General features: G+C 40.3%; 1 protein-coding gene across 1 annotated transcript; it reads left to right on the top strand.

Annotated features, from left to right (window-relative positions):
- Positions 1–959: 959 nt before the first annotated feature.
- Positions 960–5490, top strand: LOC107035827. Its single transcript, XM_015253421.2, has 4 exons — positions 960–2034; positions 2314–2444; positions 2525–2765; positions 3079–5490. The coding sequence occupies exons 1-4, from the start codon at positions 1263–1265 to the stop codon at positions 5274–5276; spliced, it is 3342 nt and encodes a 1113-aa protein (XP_015108907.1). The 5' UTR covers positions 960–1262; the 3' UTR covers positions 5277–5490.
- The last annotated feature ends 14900 nt before the right edge of the window (positions 5491–20390 follow it).

Here is a 20390-nt window from a genome sequence, read left to right as displayed (position 1 = left end):
AGACAATGGCATACACGAACCTACCTTAACGATCCTGTTCCACGTGGGTTACAAACTGAAGATTATCCGGATTATCTCGGCTTACTGGCATCAGACCGCGGTAGCCGAAGTTTCTTGTAACCGGTGAAAATTGATTTGCAAAACTTCATGTATAATTCGGTGTAGATTACCGGCCCACGCGTTCGACAAAAGGGTTGTGTACATTTATTATTTCAAAGGGTTCCGTCCACCGCGATGTGGCGAGCAAAATTGGCTGCTTTATTATGCAAATGGCCACTGTGCAAATATGTAAATTGAAAAACAGGCGATGGTTCCGCGATCTTACCTCCTCTTTCTCCCTACCAGAAAATTCGATGGAACAGAATACCTTTGGGAGTCGCCGCATCGGCGAAACACTCCCCGGTGGATTACACCAGAGCATCGGAAATTGGAATTCCCATCAAATGGATACCAGCAAAAGCATAAAATGCTTCACAATGTAGCTCTCCTACGATGTAGAATGGAGGATTAAAATACATTTCATAAAAATGATATAAAAGAAGATGCTATCAATGGGGAAATCGAAGTATATCCGCCTTGAAGTCGTTCAATCGTAATATCTGAAAGTTTCACTGCTGCAAGCGCAGTATCATAATCCCACACTACCGTCTGTCCAATACAACCAGACGGAATAGGCAAAGAAAGTTTCCAATCCAATCAGCATTTTCAATTATTTACTCAACTGGCAAGTTTTTCCTCGCTATTTCGAATGGAAATCTTGTTATCAATCTTGGATCATTTTATTTCATCGTTGAAGCACTTGGCGAGTGAATGTTAATAAAGAAGGGGTTGAATAATTCTCACGCCATCTGGTGGATGCTGGCTTTAAACTACCAGAGATGTATTGAACAGTCACGAATGCGCAACGCGGGTTGCGCCTTTCCAACCCCCTGTGAATTGTCAGTCGACGCTCTCGACACACCGCAGTCTGCACAAAAACGTTAGTACGCCCGGGAAGCCATAGCCGAGCGCGATTACAATCGTCGTGTGCTCCGAGCGGGAGAGTATAACTCGAAACTATGAAAATTTGAATGATAAATTTTCAATCATCGCGTAGCTCTGCCATGTTGTTGTCCTAAATCGAAACATATCTGATTGTGAAGTTCAAAGTCGACGTAAGATGTGAACCAAGTAAACAATCAACTGCTGAATAGGATAATATAATCATCTTGGTTTGAAGTTATTTGATAAACAAGTTCAGTAGAGAGGGTTATAGTCTGACAATGCGACCAAGTGTTATCCTACCAGTGCTCGTGGTGTTTGTGTGCACTCGGGTTGTTATTACAGAAGCCAAACTCCAGCAACAGGCAACAATCGATGTGACGGAGGAGGATGAGGACGATGACGATTACGATGATGACTACTCGAAGCCGGAGATTGATGACGACGGGAGGATCTACAAAAATCCCCGAAACTCACCCTCAGCTATGTGCCCTAGGGACGAGAGTCAGGCGAAGCTGCTTGGCCAGAAGTGTCTGAGAAAGTGCTCAACGGACGAGGACTGCAAGAGTTCGAAGAAGAAGTGTCGGTGTGACGGTATCTGCGGTATGTCATGCCTCAAGCCGGAGAAAATGTGTCCTACGTTGCCGGAGATATCGTACGGTAAAATGACAGTTACGGGCAATTTCTTCGGGGATACTGTGCATTACGAGTGTGATCCGGATTACTTTATGGTGGGGCTTGCGGAGAGAAATTGCCGGGGCGACGGCACTTGGAGTGGTACGGTGCCGGCTTGCAAGAAGGATACCAATTCCTTCTGCTCGGAGCCACCGAAGATCGCTAATGCTAAGAATAGCGCACCACTGGAGCAGACGACATTCGACCTGGAGAATACTGTGCAGTACTACTGCGATCACGGTTATGAGACTAGGACGCTGTTCCAAAGCGCGAAATGCTTGATGATGGATGGAAAGGTCAGCTGGTTTGGACCGGACATCGCATGCAGCCCGAAGAACTGCGGCCCACCTCCGGATATACCGAACGGATGGCACGCGGGTAGGTTCCGCTGGAGGAAGTCCACCTCCAGTGATTGGATAAAATCCGGAAGATAGCCCATGTGCGGAGAGCGCACATTATGACCTTGAAGTGCTGCGGGCATAGCCGGTGAGCGTAGCGATTCTACCCTGTAATTCGTTAATCAACTGGCAATCAATCAATTACAAGTCAGAGGCGTCATGCTCACCGACGGTGTCCGCAGCATGCTATCCGTCAAGTTCACATGCGTTTTCCGCACTATGAGCAGCCGCATTAAGGTTATTACCTTTCTGTTATAAGGTGAGTGTCATACCTACAACTGTCGGGTTTCCTATCACTGCGCTGATGGCCATGAACTGGTCGGCAGAGCGGAGAAAGTCTGCCTGGCTGACGGCACCTGGACACCGAAGGATCTTCCTCAGTGCGTTCAAGTAAGTCACTACAATTCACATGCCCGTAACCAGTCGTTCAGAGTGATTGAGTGCAAATCGCACATTGAAATCTGTCACAGGTAACGGCCGTTCAGTGCCCATTACCCGATCATCCGACCAATGGAAAAGCCATTTACACGTCCTACGCTTACAACGCAATTGTCTCGTACGAGTGCAGATATGGATACATACTAGTGGGACAGGCGACGAGGAAGTGTCAGGCTGATAGGAAATGGTCGGGACAAGCTCCGATGTGTAAAGAAATAGACTGTGGCTCACCCGGAATTCTGTACAACGGATGGATCGAGGGTATTGATGGGGGTGAGTTTGAAAAGCATTTTCACCACTGATCGATCCCGTCGCTTCCACAACGTTGACCTTTATCCGTCGCTCTTTGTTCCGGAAAATATAGACTTTTTTGCTCGTTCGCCTCTCTTTTCCACTTGTTTTTTTTATTTTCTCACCTATCTGCTTCAAACTCTTTCACATCCCTTTGCCGTGTCTGAAAGGTAGTTTTATCATTCATCCGAGCGGAGCAAAAAACTATCACCCAGAGATAAACTCCTTCACGTGAACTGTCTGACCTTTTTCTTGACGAAGACGTTACCTTTTTCTTATGATTTTCTGTTCAAAGGGACTGGTCTCGGGGCAAGTATAATCTTTCGTTGTGAGACTCACATGAAGCTCGAGGGAAACACATCTTCGGTGTGTCAGAAGGACGGCAAATGGCGATATCCCTTGCCCCACTGTCTTGCACCGTGTATAATTCCACAGATTGAGAAGGGTCACATCACCGTTGATCATCACGATACATCGCCCGATCACATAAACAATGTCACTGTTGTTGAGCACGGCGAGAAGCTCAGAGTCTTCTGCATTCCAAATTACGAGTTCGCTCAGAACAGCACACCAGTTGTCTGCAATAATGGGACCTGGAGCATCATTCCAACATGTTCGCCAGCGAGATGCAAGCAGCTGCCGAGGTCACCGAAGAACGGTATGGTGATCGCACCGAAGATGAATCACGGAATGAAGGCTGTGTTCAAGTGTAAAGATGGTTTTGTTCTGATCGGTGGTCCTAAGAACGATTCCTTCCATGTGGAGTGTCACTACGGTACCTGGATCGGTCACACTCCTCACTGTGAGGAGGTTTACTGCGCCTTTCCAGGATACGTGCCCAACGGCAAGGTCCTCCTCGTGGGGAACATGGGCGTCTACGACTACCGACCCTACGTCAAGAAGGTCCCTAACAACAAGCAAATTATGTACGACTGCGACAAGGGTTACGTCCTGAGTGAGGGTCCTCCCGGTGCAACTTGTGTCGGTGGCAAATGGAGCCCAACAGAACTACCGGCATGCCTACCAGGACAGCATCCGCGAATTCGATGGAGCAGACGAAGAAGATCTGTCGATGAACTGCAGGCGTCAGTCAACTCAACGACAAATTTCAAAAAGTTCATTGAATTCTTTCGGCGAGTTGGCAAGAAGTTGCTGCACATGGAATTGGATAAAGCACAAGAAGCCGAACGACGGGAATTGGAAGCTGAGGAGGTCGGTAACTTTACAGCTATTCCCTTGGGGTTAGTTGATAATAAACCCCAGAATAGCTCGGATAAACTTGATATCAAGATTCATTCGATAAATTCCAGCGGTACTATGGATAACCTGTTTGTTAGGAAGAAGCATTCATCCCACCGTAATAAATCACGCTCCAAGGATGATAAGATGATAGACTTCCTGAAGATTGTTTATCGTAAACTCAAACGCATTGATTCGAGGAGAAACAACACCGGTGTTAATACAACCATGCACGAACTACTCAATCTCATGACCAAAAACTTCTTCCACGTTGATCTTGCCGAGTCTCGTCGTAACAATACAAATCGCAATCACGATAGCTTTGAAATCCGCAATCAACGGGAATTCACTAAATTAAAACGTGAATTCGAGAGGATAATGAAGTTTTACAACAAATCACTGAGGTGGAGTGAGAAACAGAGTAGAAAAGACTCGAAGCGACGAAAGACTGAACACAGTGATGATAATAAAGTTTCCAAAGACAAGAAGCGAAAGAAGGGAGCTAGGTCCAAAAGCTATTACCGCGGTTTCTACGAGTTTATCAATGGCTATGTCAACGAAAAATTATCAATTTTGGAATCGCAGAATGGAACTGACGAGCTCATGAGAAAAATGAACATTGACAAGTTCACCGTGCGCAACGGCACAACATTCACTGTCGGCGAAATATACGCGTTCTTCAAACATATCATAGATAATAAATTGCATTCGGAGGATGTAGTGACAATGCCGGAGTCACCTTCATCGTCATCAGTATCATCCATCACTCCGGGGACAAATGATAATCAAACAACTTCATCAACTGCAACATCATCAACCACAGAGTTTCATCTGGATAACGAGATACCGAACTCGGGAAACAAAAGCGAGATAGCTAAGCACCGCACCAAGAGAATAAGAAATGCCAGTGAGCAAACAACAAGTGTACCCCATCAAAATCGCAAACTCCTGTCAGTAAATTCACCGTTGAGCAGCTCAAAGGCATCATCGTCGCGCACTAGTACCACTCAATTATCAAAATCAAAGCAATTTACACTGAATGGTCTCGATGCACAGCAGCAGAGCCGGACAAAGAGATTTCTACCACCATCTGAGTTGGATAATCAAATTTTTCTTAAGAATCTTTATCTCAATGCTTACGAGGATGAGTACAGGGCCAATGTTCGTCGTTCGATTACACAGGACAGTGGACGCACTAATTGGACAGCTCTGAGACGTCGCAAGGGCAATCTCGGTTATTATTCGATCAAGTGAGGGGAATAATTTATTTGTGATATTATGAAGAAAAATCAACAAAATAATTCAAAAAACAATTTATTAAAACATTTACCAATTATCGAATGAAAATGAATGATTTTAGGTGACTATACACAATATTATACAATAGTTGATGGTTAATCCTTTCACCTTCCAACACTGTAATGTGTATAACTGCTTTTTTGAATAAAAATGGAAAGTAAATGAGAGATTTTCAATGGGTATCTCCCCTAGATTCGGAAATATTCCTCAGAAACTCAACTGGGAGATGAGTCGACTTAAATCGGTTTATCACTTCGCTACTGAAATAAATTTACGAGTTTTTCCGATATGGATCTGCACCTCCACACCATATTCTTTCATTTGTCATTCCCTCCCCGATAATTTTACTCAGTCCATGAAACCCACACAGTGTATCCCTACAAAATTCCGTCTCAACTTCGACTTGAAACCCACCTAAATCCCCGGATTCGCTAATGCACCTCTCATACACGATTACTTATCAAGACACAGTGACATTTATCTCACTCGACGTGTATCGATCGTCCCGACACGCTACACTTCCCCTCGTAGACGCGAGTTTACGTATCATTAAACATCGGTACTCAAATACTGATATTGCGTGGGCGTAGGGCGCTAAGAAAAAAAATAAACACGGACGACCCCGGTATAAACATTATTACAATATCGTTAGTCAACTGCACCCACTTAATGACACCTTCTCATAATTGACTACGAAAATAACTCGAGGTGTGGTTATAAACATTAATCGCGCGCATACATCAGTGCGTAATGCTCCGTCGCGGTGGGGATACGAAAAATTTACAGGGGGGCAGCATTTTATCTGTCAAACAGTCGCTGTTTCATTAATTACGAGCCAATTATAAATCGTGAGTGGGTTGAAATGTGTTGGTGGATACAGTAAACGAGAGGGGAAGATAAACGTGAGAGTTGAAATGAAAGGTAAAAAAGGAAAATGGCGATATCATCTGGAGCTACTTCGGGTGGATACGCTCGGGCACTCGTTAACACATCGAAAAAGGGTGGACACGGTGGCAGATTGCTGGGGTGGGTGGGGAATTTTTAAGCATGGGAGGCATCGATGGTACGCGATTTCCGGACACGAGCTTTCATTCTGTACTGATAAGCCCTTCCCCGCCGCTGTGTGTCAGTCCGTTTACGTGCCCTCTCGCATGTGTTATTTCAAATGCTTTACATGATATGGCGAGGTCAAAGGGAACTGATTGAACGATTCGATTTCATTTGGTGGAGTGATTCATTATTTTTATGCGCATTTCAGGGCTGAAAATTGGAGGGACGTTTTTGGGAGTTTTCGAAATATTTGGATTTTCAAAATTGTCAAAATCGTCTAAAAAAATGAATAGCAAACAATTCAGTGACGTTAACTCTAGACAAAAAGGTTCGAAGGAAATGAAGAAGGCATAAACGATGGAATACAATTGCATTGAATTAAATACTCATTACAATATTCTTGAATTTTCAATCAATTGAAAATTTATTTTATTGAAACTCATTGAATTTAATTACATGTAATTTACAATCAATTACTTTTTTACTATAATCTGAAAATCCACGATTTTTTCTCCTAATTCGAATGTAATGTCACGTCGCTGGAAATTACTGTCCAACAATTCATGAATTTTCAATTTTTCTGAACAGTACAGAGTGGTTATCTATTTTTTTCTTTGTTTTTTTGTTCATTTTTTAAATTTAAATTTCGGGTGCGGGTGGGGAAGGGGAGGCGTGCACGGAAAATATCTCGACTGAAAAACTGATATAACAGAGTAGCAGTTACGGTTGAAATCCTCTCATTCCGTTTTTTGATGGTTAATCTGGGCTCACTGTGCTGTGAGTATTAATCGATGGGAGATTATATCTACGTGGAATTTACTATCAGTGGCGTTTCAATGCGCATGGGTCATTAGCATCTTCGTACGGCCAGTGGGCTAATTCGTTTAGATGATTTCGTAACGGAGGTTTTGTCCATTCTGGTTAATTGATACTAATCGATGAGCGATAATCATTGTGAACTAGTTGATTTTGTTAATGTTTTGTTAATTTTGTGGATGAATTTTTATGGTTACATTCTCATTTGTTCAAGGGTTATTTTTCCAAATTGTTTTTTGCTCTAACGGTGCTCATTATTTATAAAAAATCTTTCTGGCGATTCATTTTTTTTCAATTATATACTGATAAAAATTTTCCACTGAAATTTCAAGGAATTTTGCCATTGAAAATCCATGATTTCATGGGAAAATCATGGGAACGGTAAATTTCAGTTCAATTATTTCGGGAAAATTGATGAAAAATGCGGAATAATCAGAGAAATCTCTTCTTGAATTCTAAATTTTCCAAACTTTTCCGGGAATTCCTTCAAAAATTCCTGAATTTCCAAGAATTTTAAAAAAATTCCCTGACAATTTATGTAAATTATAGAATTTTTGTCTTCCAGCCGCTAGAACATTGGGAATTCAAGGTCTTTTCCGGAAAATTCAGCCAAATTTTTTCAACAGTGTAACGCTCACCCCAAAATTATGCAAATCAATCATTTGCTTTATTTTTGTTTCGCTCCTTGAATATTTCTTCTCTCAAATTTAGGTTCACATTACACCAATTAATTTATTTTCTTCGAATTTGATTTTCCCATCATATTATGAACACATACAAAATCACAACGACGTTGGATCCACCACCGAGTGTTGGAGGATTGCTGCCCCATTTATTTGAAATGAATAAACACACATACCTCTATTATTAAAACCGACACAGAGTTTATTGCTTTCCACCAAAAATATTCCCAAAACGAGCATCAAAATTTCGAGTAAAGATTTTTTTACAAAAATTCAATCCTCTGGGAGCAGACGGCAGGTGTAAGTATCCGAGTGATCCTAGCGTGCGCCACTCAGAAATGCTGAATGAACCCTAAAAAGAGGAGCCACAAGATGAATGAATTTCTGGCCAATCCCAGAGGTGTCCGAAAACTCTTAACCCACCACTTTGATGATAATCTCATTGAAGCAAGACGATCTACACCGAGTGGAGTTAACCGGGCTTCCTGCCAATTCACGTGGTGTCAATGGTAGTGGCCCATCAATGAAAGGTCTCCGTTTTAAAAATTGTCCGGTTATATTTCCTCAATGAACGAACGGGCTTTATTTCTCACAACAGGATTTGCCTAGATGCACTCTCTCGCCTTGAGACGGGTCGATAGGGCGTGGTGGGGTTGGCAAGGCGTGCGCCATTGTCCTGGCTCAAAATCCATGAATGAAGTAGTAGTGCAGAGTTCATAGAGGCATGTCTAGTCGTCACGAAGCAGATTGGAAGCGATACAATATTCAGGCGGCTCAATGCAACCGGTCTTTTTCCCTCCGTCTCTCCCCCTTTTTTTTATTCAATCTAGTGTTCGTATAAATGAGTACAATGTCCAAGCGACAGGCCAGTGGCCAGTCATTGGGCATCCGACAAAAGCCAACTGAGGCGAGGAGAATCACAACCATTTTCCGGAAATAGTTGAGTATGGCCATTTTAACTCTCCCGCTCTCAACGTCTCCCAGGAGAGTGAGATCTCATCCAAGATTGCCATTTACTACTCTCTCTCACCATCGGCTTCTCGCGAAAAAGCCGAGAATAAGATGGCATTCTGGGAAAAAGACACGCAAACGCCAGGTGGGTTTAGAAAATACGCTCCTCAGGGAGTTGAGGTGGAAAAACTCTTCGAGATAAAAATACTGGAATTCCGCGGGTTTTAAGTAAATGGGAAAGAGTAAATTACAAGGTTGAGAAAACATGAATGTGTTTTTCGAGAATGTTAGTTACTTTTTGTGAGGATTTCTTGCTCATGTCGGGGGTTTAGAGAGTCAAAGTCATTTCATTGGGGGATTTGCCTCCGAATGGAAGCTTTGTAATCGCGCAAATTGAAGGTTCCAATTTGTTGGGGTGGGGTAACTAAATATGATCTAAAAAGTGTGTATTGTAACGGAATCGAATGTTTAGTTTATTGAGCCTCTTCTCTCTTCCTCATATATTTGGGTGTGTGTTTTGTTTCATTTTTCGATTGATAAAAATGCCATTCTAATATACTATTCTATAGACATTTTTTTACAGAAGTATCTCAATTTTTTCAGTAGTAATACCCCACGAGCTTCAAAATTATCGGGTGTTTCTCGATAGCTTCGTTGCAAATAAAGGAGGGTGTCAAGTTTTGCAGGTTAAAAAATCCCGAGTGATTGCGCGAAGGATTTTTCTGCAAAACTTGGCACGATGGTTTGTTTGCAGGGGAGCTTGAGGAAAATACCCGATTAATTTTGAATCTCGAGGGGTATTTGTCGGATTATTTTTCCCAATCGGATTTTGGCCAAGCCGAGTGCAGTGGACAACATCAGGAGGTGAATTGGGGAAGATTTGAACAAATTATGTTAATAGAATAACCCGATTTCCATAGACTGTCAAATATAAGATTTTATCTGAGATGAGCCAAAAAAATGAAGAGCTACTGTGAAATGTTCAGGTAAAAAAATTAAGAACTACTGCGAAATATTCAAAAGCTAGGAGGAACTATCCGAAATAAAACTGTCGGTTAACCTCACATACTGCGCTCTGATTGGTCGAAATCCGATTGGGAAAAATAATCATCATAATTTTACTGATTTATTTCAATTCCCAGGAACAAATTGAACTGATATTTAAAGTTGTCATTAATTCTTCCATGAAATTCAGAATTTTCAATCACAAAATTTATCAAAATTCCACTGGAACTATGTGATAAAAATTTCCAAAAAGTGTGTCGCAAGTTTCCCCCAAAAATTTCACTAGCAAACTATTAATTTCCCCAATTAAACTCGGGATAAAACCGGAGTTTACCCCAAGTTTCGCGAGAATTTGCAATTATTCTCCGGCCAAATGAAGGGTATGGATGAAACTCCGGGAATAAATTCCGGGTGAAATGCAAGAAAATATCTCCCCGCGTGCCACCGTCTGTCGCAAGTATAAGACTCCAGTAATGGCCGTAAGCCCCTCGAAAACATGTTTACCAGGTATTAACCATCCCGTAAGTCCCTGAGAATCGAATTGTACTTGAGAATACTCGAAAAACATTCCCCAATGTTTCCCATTCGTGCTCCCTCATGGATGAGTTTCAAGCCTCAACGATTCCTCCGAAAGCTGTAACTTAAACCATGATTATGACACTCCGAAATTTTGTCGGGACATCCGGTCGAGGTGTTGAAGCGTTCACTGGGTTCATCAGGGCGCGAGAATTTGACGGTGGACAAACGCCACAGGTCCCAATAGGTGGTCCCACTTTTTTCCACTCCTCCCCCACATTTTCCCTTCGTTCAACTCCTTTATATTGCCAGTTTTGCGCTTTCGGGCGAGAGCCATTCGCCATTCTCCGCCGCTCTGTAATCAGCCCACCTTTTCTGGGGCGAGAGTGCTTGGTAGCCATTAACACCGCTTCGTTTTTTTCACAACACCCAAATATTTCAATAAACCTGGGGAATATCCCTCCGTTGAATTCCGAGTTTTCTACTCTTTCTCTCCCTGCGAGGGCTTTTTGTTTTCACTTTATTCGCCAAACATCACTGGGTAATGACCGTTGCGGAATGAGCGGGAGTGCAGGGAGTTCGAAAAAGGCAACTGGGGTTTTCAGCAGCGAAAAGTCCGGATGAATCCCCTGGTGTGGGGCTGCAGGACAAGGAAACCATTCCGGTGTTGCGGAATTAACACACGGAGAACAAAGTTGGAGGAAAAATAGCAAACAAGTCAGGTAATCGCGGAGCGGAATTCATTTCTAGGTCTTTTTCGCCCTATGTCGGAGCAAAAAATGACAGAGAATAGGGAATTTTGCTACGCTGAATTGAGAAAATTTAGTAAACGCCGAGGGAATTTATGCTGAAATTGTAAAATTTAATATTCATGCTGTGGAAAATCATTCCATGAATTATTCCATATTGAGTTACATATGTAGAGGAATTTTTATGTGACGGAGAATGATATTTACTCCTGAAATTTCATCTTCCGATTCATCAATATTGAAAGAATTTCCGACTTACATCGATTAAGGTTTAAATATACTAATCGAAATTCACGAATAGTAAAATAATTGATCCTGTAAATCGCTAATTGATGATGAATTAAATGTTTAATAATTGGGGACCCTAGATTAAGTTACAATAAAAATACCATTGAACTCCATTTAGTCGTTTTTACGTAAATCGCTGCCAAAGAATGGGCAACAGATTTATAATATATTTAAGATTTTCTGTGGAAATTTCGGAGATTAGATTGTCTGAAAGAAATGTCATTTTTCCTTGCATTACTTTTTTTTTGAAGTTCAGTCAATTTCTCGGTCATTTTGGCAAGGAATTTTGACCAGAAATTTCGTTTTCCGTGTGTAACAGCTCCACATTTTCTTCATTCAGAAATAAAGAATATAAAATTCTCTTCTTTCGGTTGAATTTTCCCCGAAGATGAGAGAAAATTCCGGGGAGCCGCCATAAAAAAGCCATCACTATGACGTAGCGGTAAAAGAAAGTCAACATCGAAGGTAAAGTGCTAAAGTGGATGGGGGAAAAAAAAGTCAAGAAAAATGTGTATTTTCGCACGCAGATCTGTCGGAGGCTCTCTGCCAAATACGATATGCTTGTCAGCGGAACTCAGAATGCCATTTATGGAATACCGCTCACTTGAGGAGCAAAAAAAATTATTCCCTCAGATGCAGATGCAATTGCAGCTTGAAATTACCCTCATCTTCATGTTCAGTAAATTTTCCCGGGCCAACGGAGCAAAATTCACTATTCGTCGCGCACTGAAAATCAAGTTCACTCTACGATCACTTGACTCGTTCGGTAATTTTTCCCTAACATTTTTCTTCGGGTAATTGAAGATTTAAATTAAAACCTTCAGCACCACGAAACCAAAAAATCAATTTTTATGAATTAAAAAAAACCTGAATTTTGTATAAAATATAATATACTCAATTCAAGGATATTTTTCTCTCGTGAAAACAAGCACTCCCCCGGTGAAATCTCATCACTACCGAAAATAAGGCCAGTCCCCTCGAACGATAAATAACCGTAAGTGCAGAAGTACCAGAAGTCGTTGTAGCAATCAACGCAAACTCGCAGCGAATTTCGAAATACCCGAGAGTGACGCGAGTGTAACCGATGAGGCTGAGAAACTCATGGAGTTTAAGCCATTACCATCCGGATAATTATTTCGTTGAGTCCTCACATACTCAAAGGATATGCGCAGCTTGTCAAGATGAATGTATTAAGATTTGGGTGAGTTAATCAACGCGGCTAACATGCGATGGATATTTCGGAGATTGGTGGTGTGAAGCACACGGGGACAGGGAAAAAAAACCGGTGAACTTTAATTGCTGTATTTATTCGGCTTGAGGTAGCATCGCATGTGAGTGGTGTCTTTCGATCATCGTAAAATCCGGAAGCCAAATTAATTTCAATTTTCGGAGCTTTCACCAAATGTTTCTGGCTATCACGAGAGACGAGATGCTTGATTTTGATTCGCTCAGTGATGAAATATTCATTTGTAAATTGTAAGCAAAATCATTCAATTTAACAACGACATTTTTTAAATTAATTTAAAAAAAGTCAAATAAAATTTTTCTTTCAAATAAACCATTTTCTGTTTGCATCACCGAATATTTGAAGAAATAACATCACCACAGTTTCTCTTAAAATTTCTCATCGTGTAGCAAAACGTAAAAAACGTATTAGAACACCTCGACCGCTTCAGTTCCCCCAATTCGGCCTCGAAATCCGACAAAAGAAATCCTAGATCATCCGCAAAGAAACGGCTTCGATTTCCTGTCCAAAAAAACAAATCCCCAAAGAGATGAACTGACTGTGGTACCGATGAATCAGAATCTGTGGGATGAATTAAACCCCTTTGGATAGCATTTCGATTCGTGAGACGCGTGTGGTCCACTGGATAAGCCCCACTGCACGCCTCCAGCCTCACTCATCCAAGACATACACACTCATTGTTGAGGAAACATCCACTGATTCCAATACACAGCCATACTTCACCCTGAGAATCCCATTCTCTCATTCACCTTCTCCCATTCTCTACATCTCGTTTTTTCTAAACACACAGACACACACACACACACACCGGTGGATCCCCTTTTTCCCCAACATAATGCCCCATCTCGCGCACAGGTGGCTCAATGAGGACTCGAGTGGACCCGGTGGGCGCATTGTCCCCACCCAAGATTGTTCTGAAATTGCGCCCACTGAATGGCCCCACTGTCCAACGTCGGTGGACAGCCATAACCAATATGAATGTGATCCTCGACTGTGAAATAAAATCGGTGGTTTTATGATACAGAAAGGGTTGACAAACGACGGTTGACGTTCATTCAGCAAACCGGACTTGACCTCTGGGAATACGTGAACAAGGACGAGAGATAATTCGGAAATAACCGACGTTGGATTAAAAATAAGGATGGTTTCAGCAAGACATTTCGCATTGCCCCTTATCGTCCGAATATCACATACTATTTCACATCGAGGCTGAAGTCAAAAGCGCGACAACGTTTAGGGCGGGGCGGGGAGGGGGCGCGAGTCGGGGGTCCAGGGGGGCGAAGCCCTTCCACTGAAGAAAAACCAAATTATCACTGAATGAAAAATAATCATTGCACGCGAAACGAAGCAATAAGTCGCACTTTTGGCGTAGCCGTGGCATAAAAAAGTTCGAGAAAAATTGCGGGCTTCATGATGGAGGGATTAAAAAATTAAAAAATTGCACAAAGAATGAATGATTCCCAAAGCATTCAAGGACAATTGCATTTGTTACTCCATTTTCTGAATGTTTATGCTGCATTTGCGGCGATTGAAAATCGTGACATACTCTTCTGACTCTAATCTTAGATCGAAAGGTTGACGTTCTTTTTTTCGTTCACAACTTGCCCTCATCACAATAGATTGTGGCACTCACTCGATTGTATTGGCAAAGAAATCCTTCGAGAGTACAACAATGCCATGATTTCATTAATCCAGGATGAATAATATCTTTGATATTCTTCTACGCATCATTTCGCCACGGCCTTGTGGGGGCTCATCCCAAACAGCACTCGTCTCAAGCGGCTTAGATTGGAGTGAGATTGGATCCAATTTCTTTTCGATGAATAGAACCGACGGTCTGGAGGGGGTAGGGAATAGAATCTTGGAGAATTGAACTCAATCGCGTCGATTCTATGGATATTATTACCACTGGACTCCAATTATACGGGTTACGAATGCGAATCTGCATCTGCTATTATTGACATTAGATATTACGAAGAATACGTGTCCTAGACGAACTGTTATTATGTATTAAATCAATCTTCTGGATTTAATCGGCCAGCGGTTTTGATTGAATAAAATATGAACAGATAAATTTGAGGATGTTTTGTTGGAAATCGTTATTATTTTCGTGAAATTTAAACTATTTTTCTTCGAAAATATTAGTTAAAAATTATAACTTAAATCCAGTATGGCTGGGCTTGAATTAGATGGGGCCCATTCTCTCATTTCAAAAAAATATTGGTCCTGGAATTGAGAACGTTTGGGTTAGTACATTAAAAACATCAAAATTCTCAAATTACTCCCATGATATGAAATGGTTTTCTCCTCTAAGTGGATTTTTCAATTGAATTTTCACTGAAAATGCACGCAGAAAAATTATTTATTTGAATCAAATATATAACTTTATTTAAATAGTACGAAATGAAGTTTTTATTCATATTTAAGAGAATTTGTGTAGTTAAAGTTCTGTTTGTATTAAATAAATGTTTTTTTACTATCAATAAATCTGCGTTTGATTCATATACATTAAGAAAATTTCTTTTATTTGAATTAAATAAATTTTTTCCTTGAGCTTGATAAAAATTTATTTGATTCTCATGATTTACAAATTATACGGAATAACGATGCACATAACCCGCTAATATTGTCGATATACAATGTCGAATTTTTGTCAGAAAATATATGAAAATGTGATTTTCTTAAAATAAAAAAACTCTTCATTAAAAATGGATAAATTGTTCATTTGAATTCAAAAAATAATTTATTTGAAATAAACAAATTGTTTTCTTGAATAAAAAAATGGGATTCGGATTTTGACAACGACATTCTTTTTTCTTCGATTCAAATAAACCATTTTCCGGGTGCAACTCCTCTTCTCCAACGATTTACGAAACAAGACGTAATTGATGCATATTATCCTCACAGTGCACCCAAAACCCGACCTAATCCCCAATGAGTCTCTCGCTCTCCACCGAATGACTTTCCATTTCGCCCAGAAAAATAAAAAAGGCACAGATAGACGAGAGCTCAAAGGCTTGCGTTGTCTGTTGAGGACAAGCCCATCAGCCACAGCGTCAACTGCACTTGATGCGCCCCTTCATCAGTGGATAATGATGTGTCTGAGGATGAATAGATCGTCTGTGATTCTCCGGATATAGCCATCCAGCCATTTCGTAGGAATTTTAATAAAACGATGGATAAACCAAAGAGAGCATTCAAAAAAATCCTCGTGCCATTTTTATTTATCTCCAGTCAGTCTGACTGATGTTTTCTCCGTATGAAAAATCGAGGGAATTATGAGAATTGATAAAAAAAATAATGGCTACTTGATTCTGAATGGGACACCTAACGATCCGAATCCCCTTGTCATTGAATATTCCGTTGGATTTTCTTATTTTTCATGCCGTTGACTATCACCAAATAATCCAAAGTCACGCTGTGCCGAGGCATCGAGGATGAGTGGCTTGGCCCTCACTGAATGTCCCACCGGCTGGGTTGCCACGGAACGTGGGATAGTTGTCCACCTACACAGTCGTCACGTCGTTATATCGCCAATGGTCCTTTAACCCTCACATGCAAAAGTGGTTCCTAACCACCTTCCTTCTTTTACAACTTCTCCATTCCCTGTTACCGAGTGTTTCGTTTCAAATAGAAGGTTGTAAAAGTGTTTTTAATGTGTCCTCTCCGGGGTTTTTAATGAATTCTTCATAAGACAAGTCTCAATATGGTCTGTGCAAATTGTTTCGACTTAATCCCACATTTTTATGATTGTTTTTGTTGGTTTGCTCGGTCGCTGGGATGGGTTGGTCTGCAGTCTCACGTGGGCTGGAAGTTGTTATGAGGGGCTTGAGGAGGATCTTGGAGGCGTAAATGAGGGGATGGCGATGGGGATTTTTTTTCGGGGAAATAGTGGGAATTGTTACTTTATTGGGAGATTTTTTTTATCGGTGAAGGGATGAGAAGATTCAGAGCCTCTGCCAATAGGTGAATTAGAGTTGGAAAAAATACTGTATCATGCTGTACTATGGCGTATTTTTTTGAATGTGTTAGGAAATAAATATTGTGAAATGGCAAAATTTATGATGTTCTATCAGATTGTGCTGTAGTATTTTTTTTTCTTTTGATATTGGACTGGACTAATATTGCAGCTCTTGCTGAACATATACTTTTGAAAGTTTCATATTGAAAGTTTTCATAGTTTCAAGTTGCTACTTTCAAAAATCTTCTGTTGAGGCTGTCAGCACTCCTCTAAAAGAAACAGTTCAAGTTGAATTCCAAAAGTCTTAACTTGAGGCATTTAAAAGTATCAATTTCAATCTAGAAAATTTCAAATTTTATTATTTAAATTTTGGAGATTTGCATTTGAGTCTCGATATTGAACCGTTAGAAAACACTTTAAAATCCGAAAAAAATTAAAAGTTTACTTTTGAGGAAAGATTGATGAAATGATTTAAAAATCGCAATTTTTGAAAATTACGAGCATTTTCCATAAAAAATTCATTAACAATCGATTGTCCACCATAAAAATCATTTGTTCGGAATCGTAACAAATTTATTAATATTCAAAATTTTACTAGAAATCGATTTGAGATCTAAAAAAATGAAGTTTCCGAAAGTTAAAAAATTTAAATCATTTATTTACAAACGACAAGTGTTAAAAAAAAATGCTGTCTAAAATGTAATTTTAATGACGCTTTTAACAATCTCATTTCGAAACCCTTGAAATGTCAAAATAAAATATAATTTTTTGAATGATTGTGTATTATATAAATGAGATCGATTGAACACACAACTCCCCCGTTCCCTTGACTCGTTTTATTGTCCCCCCGGTTCGCGATCGCCAGTGATACATCGGTGTTCATTGGAAGCGCGGTCACGGTCCCGACCCGCTTGACAAGCTCTCGATCACGGCGTGAGGTCCGTTTTCAGACATATTCCTGGAGCTGGATTGTGTCTCCCCCGTTCTCCACAGTATTCCAGACAGTGTGCCAGGCAGCACCCCGTAAAACGTCTGGACAATGACCACACGAGGATGTGCAGCGTCACGCGCGCGCCGTTCTGTCGCCGTTTGAGAAGATGGGGGTCTTGTGCACACGCTCTTCTCACTCGCTGCGTGGGGTCCCCCTTATCTCTTCGACATTTGAGAACTTTTTCCACACGGTTAAAAAAAAATGCAGGAAAAATTACTGTACTAGCGGGGCAAAATCGATTCATTTCGACAGACCTTACGACAACATATCACTTCCATTTAATTCGACGAACAAACTTTAATGAAAATCGTTTAAAAAATGATAATAATTTGCAAAAAAACGATACTAGATGCAAAACAATGAATAAAGTAATAATTATAGAATTTTTACTTGGACTCAGGAGACAGAGTAAATAAATAATTGTTAGAGGTCGATAAACGATAACAAATTTAAATTTGAGATCATGTTAACAATAGTAATAATTTATTTAATGCATTTTATCGCTATTGAATGTTTCAAAAATTTAAGTACACGACTACACTTTCGAGAGATAGATTCGTCATCATGAAACGAGTAATTTATTTCATTTATTTATTTATTTATAGGCCCACCGAGATGAACACATCTGTGCTCCGCAGTAATTTTTTCTGTATTTTTTCTCTTTGCCATGGTTTTTAATAAAAAACCAGACATTTATGAAGTGATTTCACCGTTTATTTAATTGATTCGGGTTGATGATGGGTTTAGGGAGTTCCATCAGAGGAGAATAAATATTCTCACACTTGGGATAATAACAGATGATTATCCAAACATCAGAATGTAAATGAAACTCCTCGAATCAAAGAATATAGTTGCCCGAAAATGATTATTAATTGTGCTCTGTTGTCTATTATTAACACTAGGGGTCAGGCAGTAGCATAACTCCTGGGTCGACCCATCGGAATCCCCAGAGTTGCTCTCCAGCCCTGGAAATCCCAGCGTAAACGCTATCTTCCCATGATCGAAGAGGGAAAACACGCCCAGCTGACGAGAAATGAATGAATAAATCAAAATGGGAGGTTCTCCCACGTGTGAAAGGCTTCGGAATTAAATCTCAGAGTTTTTAAAAAATACATTGACGAAAGATATATTCGATGGCTAATTTATGAGGGACACGAAAATACTTCCTGCATGCGCCCTGAGATGTCGAAACTCGGCTGTTTTTGGAACTGCTCTGCATTAGGACTATTTATTACAATGATACTCGTTTTTAGTAGTTCCACTGAAATTTCAAGGAAATTCATTACTCAAAACTAACAATTTGATGAAAAAATCGATAGAGACGATGAATTTCAGTTGAATTTTTCCATGAAATTTAGTGGAAAGTAAGAAAATGTTGAAATGTGTTTGAGTTTTCAATTAATTATATTATCTAATATAATAATCGCAGATTTTCAAAATTTTGGAGGTACTTTATAACTTGAAATATTCCCAAACAAAAATTTTTGTCTGAATTTTCCGCACCAAATTCTGGAAATTTTTATCATGTTCCACTGAAATTTCAAGCAATTTCGTGATTGAAAATTTCGAATTTCATGGAAAAGTCAAACATAACTGTGAATTTAAGTTCAATTATTCCCTAAAAATTTGCAGAAATCAGGACAGTTTTGATAATTATGTTATTGAATTTTCAATTAATTGAAAACACATTATCATTCCGCACTAAATGTTCATGATTTCATTGACAATTAAAATAGGTTGAGGAATTTGCATCTCGATGCTGTTAAAAAATTTAGAATTTCACTGAATTTCCAGTAAAATCTGACAATTCTGGATTTTCTCTCCCTTAATTCGCACTCAGTGTCATTCTCCTAAACATTACTAGTCGACTGTCGCTGAAATTCCAATTTTTTTCTAACACTGAAGTGAATTTCCGTGAATTCTACTTAAAACTTAAAATTTCATACCCATTTTTTCCCTAAATCCGATTCAATGTCACTCTCATGAGATTTACTATGATAACTTCCACGAAATTTCAAAAAATTCCCAACAGTGAAGGCCGAAGAATGTAATGCATCTGCCAATTGTCCATTCACCTACATTCATTCAGCCTCACAATACTCGTCGAACAAACGCGTGTGTTATTCCCCCAGTGCAATTAAAAAATGAGGGAACAAAATAATTATAATCACCGGGTAATTAGCGTCACGATTGATGGACGTGACGTGTACATCGGATAGATGGCGAAGCGTGCGGCTGACTCGCACCGCAATTTACTCTCTATTGAACGTTGGAAGGGCCCTATCCCATCTCAACGTGATTGTTATAGACTCGTACTTCCTCAACAACAACGGTATGCTTTTCATGAGTGTGCAGTGGACATCATGCAGCGCGAGTTTGTCTCGACAATGAACCTTCACAGTACAACGAAAACATGGTCGCCTGCCACTGACAACAATGAAAATTCACGAGAGACAGTTACGAAAAGTTTGTTCCCCAACATTTTGACAACTGTGTGAATCTAATTGTCTACGGTAACCGAAGTCCATTGACTTGGAGACGAGAATTTCCATTATTTTGGATGATGTCTTCCTTGGGAATACACGGAAAATCGGGGAAAAATCGAGGGAATCTTCGGCGTATCGGACGGTCACAGTGTGGGGTGAGGAAAAATGCTGAATGTTTGCGTTGGCCAGGGCTTCTGCACGACCACAGGGCTAGTGTACGTCATGGGGACCTTCCCAGGAGGCTGTGGGATACCTGAAAACACGGCTAATGAACCCTAACATCATTGGCTTTTTTCACTTCCTGACTGCCCGCTGTAAATCACAGAG

Source organism: Diachasma alloeum, unplaced genomic scaffold (assembly GCF_001412515.2).
Source record: "Diachasma alloeum isolate Michigan unplaced genomic scaffold, Dall2.0 Dall_scaffold_00201, whole genome shotgun sequence".
Classification (NCBI taxonomy): domain Eukaryota; kingdom Metazoa; phylum Arthropoda; class Insecta; order Hymenoptera; family Braconidae; genus Diachasma; species Diachasma alloeum.
Note: the sequence above shows the minus strand (reverse complement) of the source record. Positions and strands in the feature narration are given on the sequence as shown.